The following is a 12,473-nucleotide window of genomic DNA, read 5'->3' as shown; positions in this document are numbered from 1 at the left end:
ATAAAGGCACCAACAGAAAGACAGAGGGATCAGGCGTGGCCATTGCCTGTGGCCGGCTGGTGCCCAACATCTCCCCTTCCAGTTCTCCCCTGTGCAAACATACCAGCCAAGAGACGGTTCCCAGACAAGTCTCCTCCGTCTCCTCCATACCCGCAGTGTGACAGCTCTGAGTGCAGCCAGTGAGCCCACTACTCAGCCCCATGCCAGACTGGCCAGCCGGCAAACTCAGGGCCCAGAGATTTCGCTCAGGGCCCTGGCACATGCCCAGCCCCAGCCGTGAAGTCTGACCCTCCTGTGAGGCCAGGAGACAAATCTCAGACCCCTCCCTCCACCAGAGGGGCACATCCCTCCCAGCGTTCAGCACGAAGTCTGTCCTTTGGGGCCATGGGTCAAGGACTGGGGTGGGGTGGTGGGAGGGATCGGGGATAAGCCGCACTGCAGGAAGTGAGCGCAGAGCTGGAGACCTGAGAGGCAGGCTGCTCCACTGACGACAGAGGCCCATTGTTTCCGAGCTGCCCCACAAGGTCCGAGCAGGAGACTGAGATCTCTTGGGAGACCCTGGAAGGAGGCAGCCCCCTCTCTGTAGTTTTCCAGAAACTCTGTAAACAGCTCCTGGCCCATGGCAGTCACAGAGGACTCAAGCCAAGGAGACCATCGCCAGAGCCATCGGGGCTGAGGGCAAGAAGGGGCCAATGCGTATTCATGAGTCTGGGAAGACAGGAGAGAAAGTCTTCCTCTGCCAAGATCAAAGGCAGAGGACACTTGCAGGCATGCTAAGTCGCTTGAGTCGGACTGTTCAGTGTCTGACTCTTGGTGGCGCTACGGGCTGCATAGCCCGTGGGGCTCCTCTGTCCATGGGATTCTCCAGGCAAGAATACTGGTGTGAGTTGCCACTGCCCTCCTCCAGGGGATCTTCTGGACCCAGGGATCAAACCCACGTCCCTTTTGTCTTCTGCATCGGCAGGTGGGTAGCGCCACCCAGGAACCCCTCAAAGGACCCTTAGAGACATTTTAGTCCAATACTCATTTTACAGAGGAGGAAATCGAGGCCCAGGGAGGGGAGGGGACCTATCTGGGTCACCCAGAACAATAGGATCAAGGCGTTGCCAGTGACTAACACCAGGATGTACCAACCCCTGGTGGGCATTCCTTACCCAGATATAAAGGTTTCATTCCTGCCAACTTTTCTGAGCTGCTCTAAGAAGGTGAGCCAAGAGGAAGACTTCCCTGAGAACCTTTTCCAAAGGTGCTGACCTAAGGGACACCATGCTATGTGCTTACCTCATGTGTCCAAAGCCCCATGGAATGCAGGGTTCTTGGCTAATGGCCTCACCCTGGCAAGTCCCTAAAGTCTTGGTGGCTCAGAAGATGGTGGGTGGGCAGAAATCCTTGACTCCCTGCTCTTGCCCACCCCGACCCATGCCCACTTCAGGGACACACATTTTTCTTCTTTTTGTAAAGAAGAAGCAAACCCCATATCACCACCTACAGCCAAACACCCAGCTTCTGAGCTGAGCTCTAAGACCCACCCAGGGCTGCGGCACGTTGATTCTCACCCAGCTTCTTGACCTGCCTCTTTTCACAACCAATCCAATCATCAAATAACAACTCCTTGTACTACAGCCACTCGTGAAGTGGCCTGGGCACGACTGCTTCATGGTGAAGGAAAGTGGAGTTCAGAGAGATTAGGTTACTCACCTAGGACACAGCAAGTGAGCAATGGGCCTGGGTTGGACCCTGGTCCGTGTACCTCCAAATCTACCACACACAGTCTCTACATGGCTTGGCCTCCTCTTATCAGGTTGACCAGAAGCGCTGAGGCAGGGCTGGGCCTGCCCATACAACTCCAGTTTCCTAAGCTCCCAGAAGAAGAAGCTGGCTCAAAACAAGTGTGTGCCCTGTTCAAACCAAAAGCACAAACGGGTCCCACACCATTCACCAGGAGAATGGGGAAATATCTATTTCAGTAAGTGCCCGATGGGTCCCCACCAGCCACTTCACGGCAAAAAAAGAAAGCAAATGAAATCCTATGAAGTGGAAGGCACATTCTACCCCTATACGCTCATTTTTCCTTAAGTGTCTATAAGACGGCAAAGCGAGGACCCAGAGCCCAGCCAAACACACTCCCTTCCAAGCTCTCATGGAAAGGCCGCTTGATCCCAGACCCCAGTGCCTACCTCACAACCCTTCGGCCGGGGCTGGTCCAGGCTCCGTGCCTCGCGCAGCACCACGGGAGGTGGGGTCCCTGAGCCCCGGGTAGCCTTGGCCGGCACCCAGCTCCACAGGCAATGCATGACGAGGGGCCCGAGCCCAGGGTCCCCAGCAGCCTCGGTCCCTGGTGTGGTGTCCCAGGGAAGGACAAGGTAGAGAGAAGAGTTTCTGTTTTCATGACTGTAGTGAACAGTCACTGCAGCCAAAAATAGTCTGTGCCCGGGCGCTGGGGAGTCAGCACATAGCTCCCAGAGCAGGTGCTGGGTGTAAGACACGCAGGTTCCAGCCGGCCTCACTGCAGGGGGCCGGGTGTCGGGCAGGGGGCCAGGCACCCAGGGTACCTAGGATACAGGCGGCAGACAGAGAGGTGCTCCCTGCCTCCCGGCCCTCCTCCAAAGATTCCGACTTGAGTCAACAAGGAGCGTGATGATCCCTCCTCTTCCAGTGAATCATCTGGGGAACCCCCACCCCTGCGTGAACTCCAGCTGCTCCCACTGCCTCTGCAGTTCTCACAGATCTGGGGCTGGGTGATTTAGACCCCCGTGGGAAGAGCTACCAGCTATCAAAACTCAGAACCGTATGCCAAAAAGGATGCACTTGACTATGCGTAGATGGGGGGCGGGGGGAAGGTCTAAAGTTATACGGCTGGCTAACAGTGGCTGGTGGGGTTGTGGGGGGATTTTTTTTTCTTTTTGGGGCTTCTCTATATCTTCAAATTTTCTTATGATAAACATGGGTCATTAGATTTAGAAAATGTTACTTTTAAAATGAAATTTTTAAAAAGAAAAGATGTTCAGGATCACAGAAGGAATATACAACATGGGCCTATCCATGAGAATATAGTGTGTGTGTGTGTGTGTGTGTGTCTGTGTGTGTGTTGTGACCTTGGCTTTGGAGCCAGACTTCCCGGATATGAATCCTGGCTCCTCCACTTACCGTCTAAGTGACCTGGGATAAGTGACACTGTCAGTTTCTCTATCTCTAGCCTGTGAGAGTGTCAGTCGCTCAGTCCTGTCCAACTCTTTGCGACCCTATGGACTGCAGCCCACCAGGCTCCTCTGTCCATGGGATTTCCCAGCCACGAATACTGGAGTGGGTTGCCATTCCCTTCTCCAAGAGATCGAACCTGGGTCTCCTGCACTGCAGGCAGATTCTTTACATCTGAGCCACCAGGAAAGTCTATCTCTATCCTATTTGGGGGATACAAGCATTGCCTCTTGCTACAGACTAAACATGTGTTCTCCCCAAAATTCATACGTGGAAACTTAATCCCAATGTGACGGTATTAGTAGGGTCTTTGGGACATCATGAGTGTGGAGCCCTCAGTTTGGGATTAGTGCCCTTATAAAAAACACTAGAGAGCTGCCTGGTCCCTCCCATCATGTGAAGACACAGCAGAAAATGGTCATCTATGAACCAGGAAGTGGATCCTCACCAGACACAGTATCTACTGGCACCTTGATCTTAGACTTCCTCATCACCAGAACGATGAGAAATAAATTTCTGTTGTTTATAAGGTGCCCAGTCCACTCTATGTTACTTTTGTTCCAGCAGCCGGAATGGAATATAAGACATCTCCCCAGAAGGTTACTGGGAGGACTGAAAGGGACTCTCCACGTAAAGCTCACAGCTCAGTGCCAGGCACACTGGCAACACTTGCTAAACAATCATAGTATAAATTCACGAATAGATGACATTAAAAAAGAAGAAAAAGAAAAGAAAGATCAACCAACAAAGAAGGCCAACTGGAAGGAAAGGTGCCAACATGTTTCCAGCATTTCCTCTTGGTTGTAAGATTATGATGTAAACCGTCAATAAACAGTAGTACTGTTTTCTTTAATTTCTACACTTTTCATACTTTGAAAAGGAATATTTGTGTAAATTATTGGCTATGAAGAAAAAACAAAAAACACCCTGAAAAGCCAAGAAGCAATCATTACCTCTGTGTAGGGTTACAGAGGACCTATTTTCTTTGCTTTTGTATACTTTCTAAAATAAATATTTTTTATTTTCACAGTGAAGAAAATGAGGTGTTATTAAAAACAAAAACTGGGACTTCCCTGGTGATGGAGCAACTAAGCATGCGTGCCACAACTACGGAAGCCCGCATGCCTGGAGCCTGTGCTCCACAAGAGAGGCCACTGCAATGAGAAGCTCTCACACCCCAGTGAGGCGCAGCCCCCACTCACCGCAGCTAGAGGAAGCCCACACAAAGGGATGAAGCCCAGCGCAGCCAAAAATAAATATTAATTTTTTAAAAAACTGAGGAATAGGCTCACCTATTACATCCTAGATATAAGATCTCTGAGGACCCCCTTGCCAGAGTCTAGGCCTTTGATGACCCATCTCTGAGCCTGAGGCCCTTCACCTCCTATACCAACAAAGGAGTTCTACTCACTGTTGGGAAAAGCAGGCCCAATGGCACCCAGAGACCCCCCCAGGGGAAAGCCAGGTGAGCCAGCCCCATGGAGGGCCCCTGGTGAGGGTGAGGGTGGGGAGCTGCAGTAGCAGCAGTTGGGAGTGAGTGTGTGCTTGTGCGTGCTTCTTCTGTCAGCAGGGTGGTCTTTCCTCCAAGACACATTTCCCAAGTGCAGATGGCGCTGATCCTTCAGGCTCACCATCTTTCTGCCAAAGGGCTGAACCTATGACCTAGTTTTGGCCAATGGGAGTTCTCTGTCTTATTAGCTCTGTGATTGGTTCTGATATGAGCACATGATTAAAGCCAAGCCAATCAGAGCCTTCCCTGGGATTTTTCACCCACAGTTCTAGGGTAAGAAGCTCTTAATAGGCAATACCGCTACTCTACTGAAAAAAAAGTGAGGCTTAGCTCCTGGTGCCCTTCAAGCCTGCCACGTGGAGTGGGCCTGTCTGAGAAGTGTGCTCTAAAGGCATCAGCTGGGCTTCTGCATCCAGACTTCCTGGACTTTCATTACCTAAGCTGATAAAAGACTGTTTTCTTCAAGCCAGCTTGTATTGGAACTTGTTACAGAAAAGTTTTAACTAGTTGTAGAAGAACATAATAGCTTTTACTTGGTAAGGGCTTACTATGTGCCCTGGTACCATGTCATTCTCCACCTATTTATCTATCCATCCATCCACCCACAATCAATAGACAGCTACTGAACAGCAAGGGTGGGCCAGGAACCTTACTCAGCACAGAGGATACAGCAGCAAACAAAATATATAGTCTCTTTCCTTAGGGAGCTTATATTCTATCAAGAAACAATAAAAAAACAAATTCAAAAATAACTAAAATACGTAATCGAGATTCGTGAATAAGTGCTAAAAGGAAATAGCAGACTGACACAAAGTGGTGGCTGTGGGGGTGGGGGGCGGGGTGTGCATCTAATTTTAGACAGGATAGCTTCTCTGAAGAGCTGACTTCTAAGCTCCCATCAGAGGATGAGAAGGTGCTAGCCATGATGGTATAGAAATTTTGACAGAGGAAACAGAATACACAGAGGCCCCGGGCCATGACAGGAAACAACCTAACCTGTCCTAACATGAGGGGGAGAGTGAGAAGGGGCAGCAGGAGACACAGGAGGAGGCAGACGCGGATACTCCAGAGCCTTGAAGGCCACGGTGAGGGCTCTGGATTGTACGCTGAGTGCAACAAGACACCAGTGAGGCATCCTACTCAGAAAAGTGAGGGGGTTGGGCTGGGGCACCAGTGACGCACCCTACTCAGAAAAGTGAGGGGGTTGGACTGGGGCTTTAAGAAGAATCACATGGGAATTCCCTGGTGGTCCAGTGGTTAGGAATCTGCCTTTCCATGCAGAGGACACAGGTTTGATCCCTGGTTGGAGAACTAAGATCCCATATGCCACAGGGAAACTAAGCCCTCAAGTTGCAACACAGCTCGAGGTGGTGAGCCCACGCACCCCAACTAGCGAGAAAGGTGAGCACTGCAGAGAAGAGCCTGCATTCTGCGGAGCCAACACAGCCGAATGATAACAAATAAATACGTTAAAAAGAAGACAAAGGACCATATAGTCAGAGCTATGGTTTTTCCAGCAGTCATGCACAGATATGAGAGTTGCATCATAAAGAAGGCTGAGCATCAGAGAAGTGATGCTTTCAAATTTGTGATCCTGGAGAAGATTCTTGAGAGTACCTTGGACAGCAAAGAGATCAAACCAGTCAATCCTAGAGGAAATCAACCCTGAATATTTATGGGAAGGGCTGATGCTAAAGCTGAAGCTCTAATACTTTGGCCACCTGATGCAAAGAGTCGACGCACTGAAAAAAGACCTTGATGCTGGGAAAGATTGCAGGCGAAAGTAGAAGTGGGTGAGATGGTTAAATAGCATCACTGACTCAATGGACATGAATTTGAGCAAACTCCAGGAGATACTGAAGGTCAGGGAAGCCTGGCATGCTGCAGTCTGCAGGATCAGAAAGAACTAGGCATGACTTAGTGAGTGAACAACCACAACAAAAAGACAACGAAGAAGAAAAATCACTCTTGACTCATGAACAATGAAACGGAGGGAAGGGCAAGACTGATACAGAGAGCAACATAGGTGCTAATGCACAAGTCCATGAAGTGGCTAGGACTAGGGAGGTGGCAGTGGTGAAAAAGAGACATAGATGGATTGGGATATATATTTGGGAATAGAGCTAGCGAGATTTGCTAGTCAACTGAATGTCAAGGTGGAGGAAGCAGAAGGAATCAGAAATGACTCCTCAGTTTCTAGTTAGAGCAGTCAACAGACTAGTAACAGGCTCGGAAAGGTAAGGGACTTATCCAAGATCACACCATTGGCGAGTGGCAAAGTGAAGCTTATGTCTGCCTCCCAGCTCCAGGGGCTAGGCTGTCTAATTCCAGGGGTCATGGCCTTAAGCAGTCTTTTTAATCCGTTGCCTACTCAAAGGTACAGAGCTGGAAGCAGGAGCCACTGAAACTTATATGCTGATTTTTTTTTTTTTTTAAAGGAAGCAAAATGAGAGAAGAGACTTTTTCTTTAAGATACTTAAAACAGTGTGGTGTCGACACAAGAATTTCCCAATATCTAGCTGGGCAGATCTGTTCTAGAGCAATCTTGCCTTTGGAGGTAGTCCCCACAGAAGACAGGCCAACAACTCAGGAGCCAGTGGCCCCGGAGGAAGCGACAGGCACATGGTCTTGCTCAAGTCTGCCTATTGCCAACGGAAACCAAAGGCAGCTCAGGAACCCCAGACCTCAGCAGCCCCCAAAGACCTCCCCAGAGACCTCTCCAATTCAACTTTCACTAGCTCAGATCAGAGAGCTCCTGAGACCGGAGAGACCAAAACTCTTGGATAATCTCACTTAGCTGCAGTCATTCATCAAGAACACTTCCCACATGCCAGGAACTGGAGACAGAGCAATGAGCAAGACACCCAGGTCCCTGCCCACGTGGGCAGTCTCATCGGGTTTTGCTGGACTTGGCAGCCCAGAAATCTAAAAGATTGAGGAAATGGGCTCACTGTAAAAATGCTCAACCAATACGGGCTGAGCAGAGCAGTCGTCTCATGATTTTTCAGATATCTAGGAACCAGGAGTACCCCTTCAGTCAAAGCTTAAAAGAAGGCACTCTGGCTCATAATTAGAAAAATAAATCACTTCATTCATGGAAGAGGGTGATGTCTGCAAGTCTTGTAAGGACAGGAACTCATGGGCAGTGCCTAGATCAGGACCTGACTCACAACAGGAGGTAAGTGCGTGTTCATTGGGCGTGCGCATGCGTGGACGAACAGGCGAAACGTGAGCAGGCATCCTCTGCTCTGCTTCCTGCCGTGTTTCATCCTTTCCTCCCTGGGGACCCATCACCATCATTATCTGGAGATGACTACATCCCACCACCCTGTAAGCCCGTCAGGGCAGACTGCACTTTGTTCATCAAGGAATCCCCTGTAGTAATGAATCTGGGTACCTGGCGCAAGGTAAGTAAGTGATCATTGGATGTCGAACAGGCGGGTGGAAAGGAAAGAAGAAGGAGATTGAGGAAGGGAAGAAGGATGGAGGGAGGAAAGAAGAGAAAGGAAGAGTGGGGAAGGGGAGAAAGGAAGGCTGGAAAAAAAAGAGAAAAGAGACTGAGAGAGGGGAAGAGGGTGGGGGGGCAGGGAGGGGGGTGGAGAAGGAGGAAGACTGGAAGAAATAAAGATCAAGCCAACCACGCAGCGACATACAGTAGCCCAACCCCCACCCCCACCCCAGGCCGGGCTGTTCTGGGTCAGACGACAGACAAAATCTGTCAGGGAAAGGAAGCCTGGCTTTGGAGTCACAAGAATGTGAGTTTGAATCCTGACTTGGTTATCTGCCTGCTGTGTGACGCTAACATGTCACCCAACGTCTCTGAGCCTCAGTTTGTGAATCCTGACTTGGTTATCCGCCTGCTGTGTGACGCTAACATGTCACCCAATGTCTCTGAGCCTCAGTTTGCTCAGCTACAAAGTAGGGATCCTAGTGTTTCCCTCAACCCCCATCCCAGGGATTAAAGAGGATGGTAGCTATAAAATGCTCCTTTGTAGTTTGCCCTCTTCCTTCTATATCTGGCTTTAGATCTTCCCCTGACTGGCTGGGTGATGCCCACAGGCCAGTCCACTGGCCAGGGCTCCACTTGCCAGCCACACTGAGCTGGTACTGAGATCAGTGCCAGAGATCTCAACTCCTCTGTATGGAGGCAGCCCTGGGCCTGTAGGACTGACAGCGGCCCAGATCCCTGCAGGCGGCAGGATGAGGGTGTGGGCCACATTCCAAGGATGCTCCCAGCTGCCAACGAGCAAGGCAGTCAGGATGGCGGGGCCTCAGGCTTCCAGAGGGAGAGGGCAGGGACACGAAGAGAGCGGGAGGAGAGGCGAGGATGGCAGGATTCATGTCTATTAAAGCTGAACCCAGAAGCCAAATACCCCCTCGCTCTTCTGGTCTAATCTACAGCCTCCCGCTCACACAGCCTACCTCCTGGGGCCCACGGAGCTGCAGCCACTCCCAGCCAATGGGAAGGCAAGATGGTAGCAGAGGTCAGGCAGCTTTCTTCTCCATCCCCAAGAGAAGACCGGACTTTAGACACGGGGATACACAGAAAGAGGAAAGAGAAACCTGCCCAGCGGGGGCCACCACATAAACCCCTTACCGGACCCGCCTGCATCTTCAATTCTGAACACGCCACCAGCAAGAGCTTATTCAAGGAGTCTGTGGACTGTGGCTGCAGCCCTGGAATTCAGCCTCTGCATCCCCCATGCTCCCTGCTAGCACTGGTCCCAGCTAGCGCTTGCCACTTCCTTTAACAACTTCCAACAGGGAAATTGCTGAAGGAAAAAAAAATGGCTCCATGCCAGCAGGCTGTGAAATCATTTCCCCAGCTGCAGCCAGAACATGAAGCTGTGATTTTTAGTTTTTAACCTGTAGATGAGGAAGAGGCTGAGAAAAAGGGCGGAAATAATACAGTGTGTGACTCTAGATGCCCAGAGAAGGGGCCCTGCCTCTACGCTCACTCGCCTGCCCACTCCCTCATCTTAACGACCCCAACCATCCAGATCTGCTCAGGGAGGGCACTCCTATTTCTCACCAGTCAGGGGCACCATCTCACTTTCCTGTCCAACTCTTTGCAACCTTATGGACTGCAGCCCACCAGGCTCCTCTGTCCATGGGATTCTCCAGGCAAGAATACTGGAGTGGGTGGCCACGTCCTCCTCCAGGGGATCCTCCCGACCCAGGGATCGAACCCACATCTCCCACATTGTGGGCAGATTTTTTACCATCTGAGCCACCAGGGAAGCCCAACTACCAAGGAAGTCCAGGAGGAGGTCTACTTGTCTTCAAACAACCCCAAAGTTCTCTCTCTTCCTCTCTCACATATACACCCTTCCATGATCTCCCAGGCAAAAACCCCAACCCTTACACTCCACTCATAGAGGTTCCCATCAACCAACCCTGTTTCCTCACCGATTCCTTCCAGATCTTTGCAAATTCTTCCTGGCAAGGACGGCACAGCTCTGTCAACCCCAAGGTCTTGCAGTTTCTGTTCCCTTCCTGCCCGTCTAACTGCCTGCTAGCACCCACGGTGAGTTTGCCCACCAGCTCCCACAGACCCCAGGCTGGCTTCCATCCGGGCACTCAGCACCAGCTGTTGACTATGCCTCTCCCCAGCCTGGGAGCTCCTGGCCCTGGGGAGAGCACAATTAGAGTCCCAGCTCCCAGCACAGGACTTAGACCTGCACTGCCCCGTCACAGCAACAGCCAAGTAGCTATTTATATGAAAATCCAACATGACAGGGGCTTCCCTGGTGGCTCAGATGGTAAAGAATCTGCCTACAATGCAGGAAATTCAGGTTCAATCCCTAGGTCAGGAAGATTCCCTAGAGAAGGGAATGGCAACCCAGTCCAGTATTCTTGCCCGGAGAATTCCATGGACAGAGGAGCTGGTGGGCTACAGTCCATGGGGTTGCAAAACCCAGACATGACTGAGCGACTTACACACATACTGACATGACAGAATAAAATTTAAATTATGGTTTCTCAATTGCACTATACATATTTCAAGTGCTCCCTGGCCACATGGTTACCATGGTGCATAGAACAGATTGCTTCTAGCATCACAGAAAGTTCTGTCGGATGGTGTCACTCTAGACAAAGGTGTGATGGTTGGGTGAATAGATAAAGGCATCTCCAGAGCTGCCTGTCTCCAGCATCTGAGGAGAAGGGGTCAGGGGTCACACAGGTCAGAAGGGCCCGCAGCAGGCTCTGGAGCCAGAGAGGGCTGGGGTGTGTCCCTGGTGGGAAAAGAAGGGAGAGTCAAGAGTCCCTTCGTCCACATCAGGACCCCAGAGGAGCCACACTGCCCTGTGGCCACTTCCATGTCCAGCCCCTCTCTTCATACAGCAGAAAGGCGTTCTTTCCTGAAAACTGTATGACCACAAACTGGTGACCACAGTCTTAAAGACAAAGCTGAAATAATGTTTAGATAACTCTAACCGGAGAAGGCAATGGCACCCCACTCCAGTACTTCTTGCCTGGAAAATCCATGGACGGAGGAGCCTGGTAGACTGCAGTCCATGGGGTCACTAAGAGTCGGGCACGACTGAGCGACTTCACTTTCACTTTTTACTTTCATGCATTGGAGAAGGAAATGGCAACCCACTCCAGTATTCTCGCCTGGAGAGTCCCAGGGACGGAGGAGCCTGGTGGGCTGCCGTCTCTGGGGTCGCACAGAGTCGGACACGACTGAAGCGACTTAGCAGCAGCAGCAGCAGAAGGCCAAACAGCTTCCCAGGCGGCAATAATGGAAAAGAACATGTCTGCCAATGCAGGAGACCTAAGAGATGTGGGTTCAATCCCTGAATAAGGAAGATTCCCCCAGAAGAGGGCAGAGCAACCCACTCCAGTATCCTTGCCTGGAGAATCCCATGGACAGAGGAACCTGCCGGGCTACAGTCCATAGACAGAGTTGGACACGACTGAAGTGACTTAGCACACATGCATGGAGAGGGACAGGGCCCGGGAAGGAGATTTTGAAAAGGAAGGAGGAGGTTACGCATGGACAAAGGGCTACACTCATATACACTGCAGGTATCAGGATCAGCAGAAAACCCCAAGAGAATAAAGAGACAAGTCCCATCACACAAAAGCCATTCCCAGAGGCCTAGGGAGCAGTCCTGGCAAAATCGTCTTGAGAGTGTTGACTGCACCAGTGCACCCTCATAGCTCAGCAGAAGGAAATGCCAGACTTCATGGATTTGAATCCTTTCTCCAAAAAACTGAACAGAAAAAAGACAGACACCCCGTTTTCAAGTCTGGCACCCCCAGCCTGCATCCCACTGTGACTTTTGCTCATTCCTCAGTCACTTTTCACCAGCAAATATATGCCAGGGCTTCCCGCATGCCAAGCACCACGCTGCCTGGCACACAGCTTCCACTGGGCACAAGCTGATACCTTCTGGAGGGTTCCAACACAGCCATTCCTAAAATATTGAGGAGAAACCCAACCTCTTCCTATTCTATTGCTAAAGAAGAATGAAGTGGGCGTCCCTGGTGGCTCAGTGGCCAAGAATCCACCTGCAAATGCAGGAGAGAGGGGTGGGTCTGGGAAGATCCCACATGGCCTGGAGCAACTCAGCCTGTGCACTGCAACTACTGAGCCTGTGCTCAAGAGCCCAGGAGTCGCGACTACTGAGCCTGCGTGCTGCAACTACCGAGCCCACATGCTGCAACTACTGAAGCCCACGTGCCCTACAGCCCATGTTCCACAGCAAGTGAAGCCACCTCAGTGAGAAGCACTGAGAAAGTCTACACCTGGAGAAAG

The 12,473-nt window shown here is 51.0% G+C and overlaps 1 protein-coding gene across 6 annotated transcripts in view; it reads right to left on the bottom strand.

The window, feature by feature from the left end:
• The window catches only part of LOC102189340 (kinase suppressor of Ras 1), a 160,610-nt gene that overhangs the window by 53,060 nt on the left and 95,077 nt on the right, over positions 1 to 12,473 (bottom strand). Inside the window, exon 1 of one of the 6 annotated variants that reach the window (XM_018064279.1) lies at positions 2,178 to 2,383. The exons of the other annotated variants lie outside the window; for them this stretch is intronic. Within the exon in view, the coding sequence (XP_017919768.1) occupies positions 2,178 to 2,294 (117 nt within the window). The 5' untranslated portion in view covers positions 2,295 to 2,383. Of the gene's footprint in view, positions 1 to 2,177; positions 2,384 to 12,473 lie in introns of those variants that run through there. 6 annotated transcript variants of the gene reach the window in all.

This window comes from Capra hircus, chromosome 19, assembly GCF_001704415.2.
Source record: "Capra hircus breed San Clemente chromosome 19, ASM170441v1, whole genome shotgun sequence".
NCBI classification, from domain to species: domain Eukaryota; kingdom Metazoa; phylum Chordata; class Mammalia; order Artiodactyla; family Bovidae; genus Capra; species Capra hircus.
Note: the sequence above shows the minus strand (reverse complement) of the source record. Positions and strands in the feature narration are given on the sequence as shown.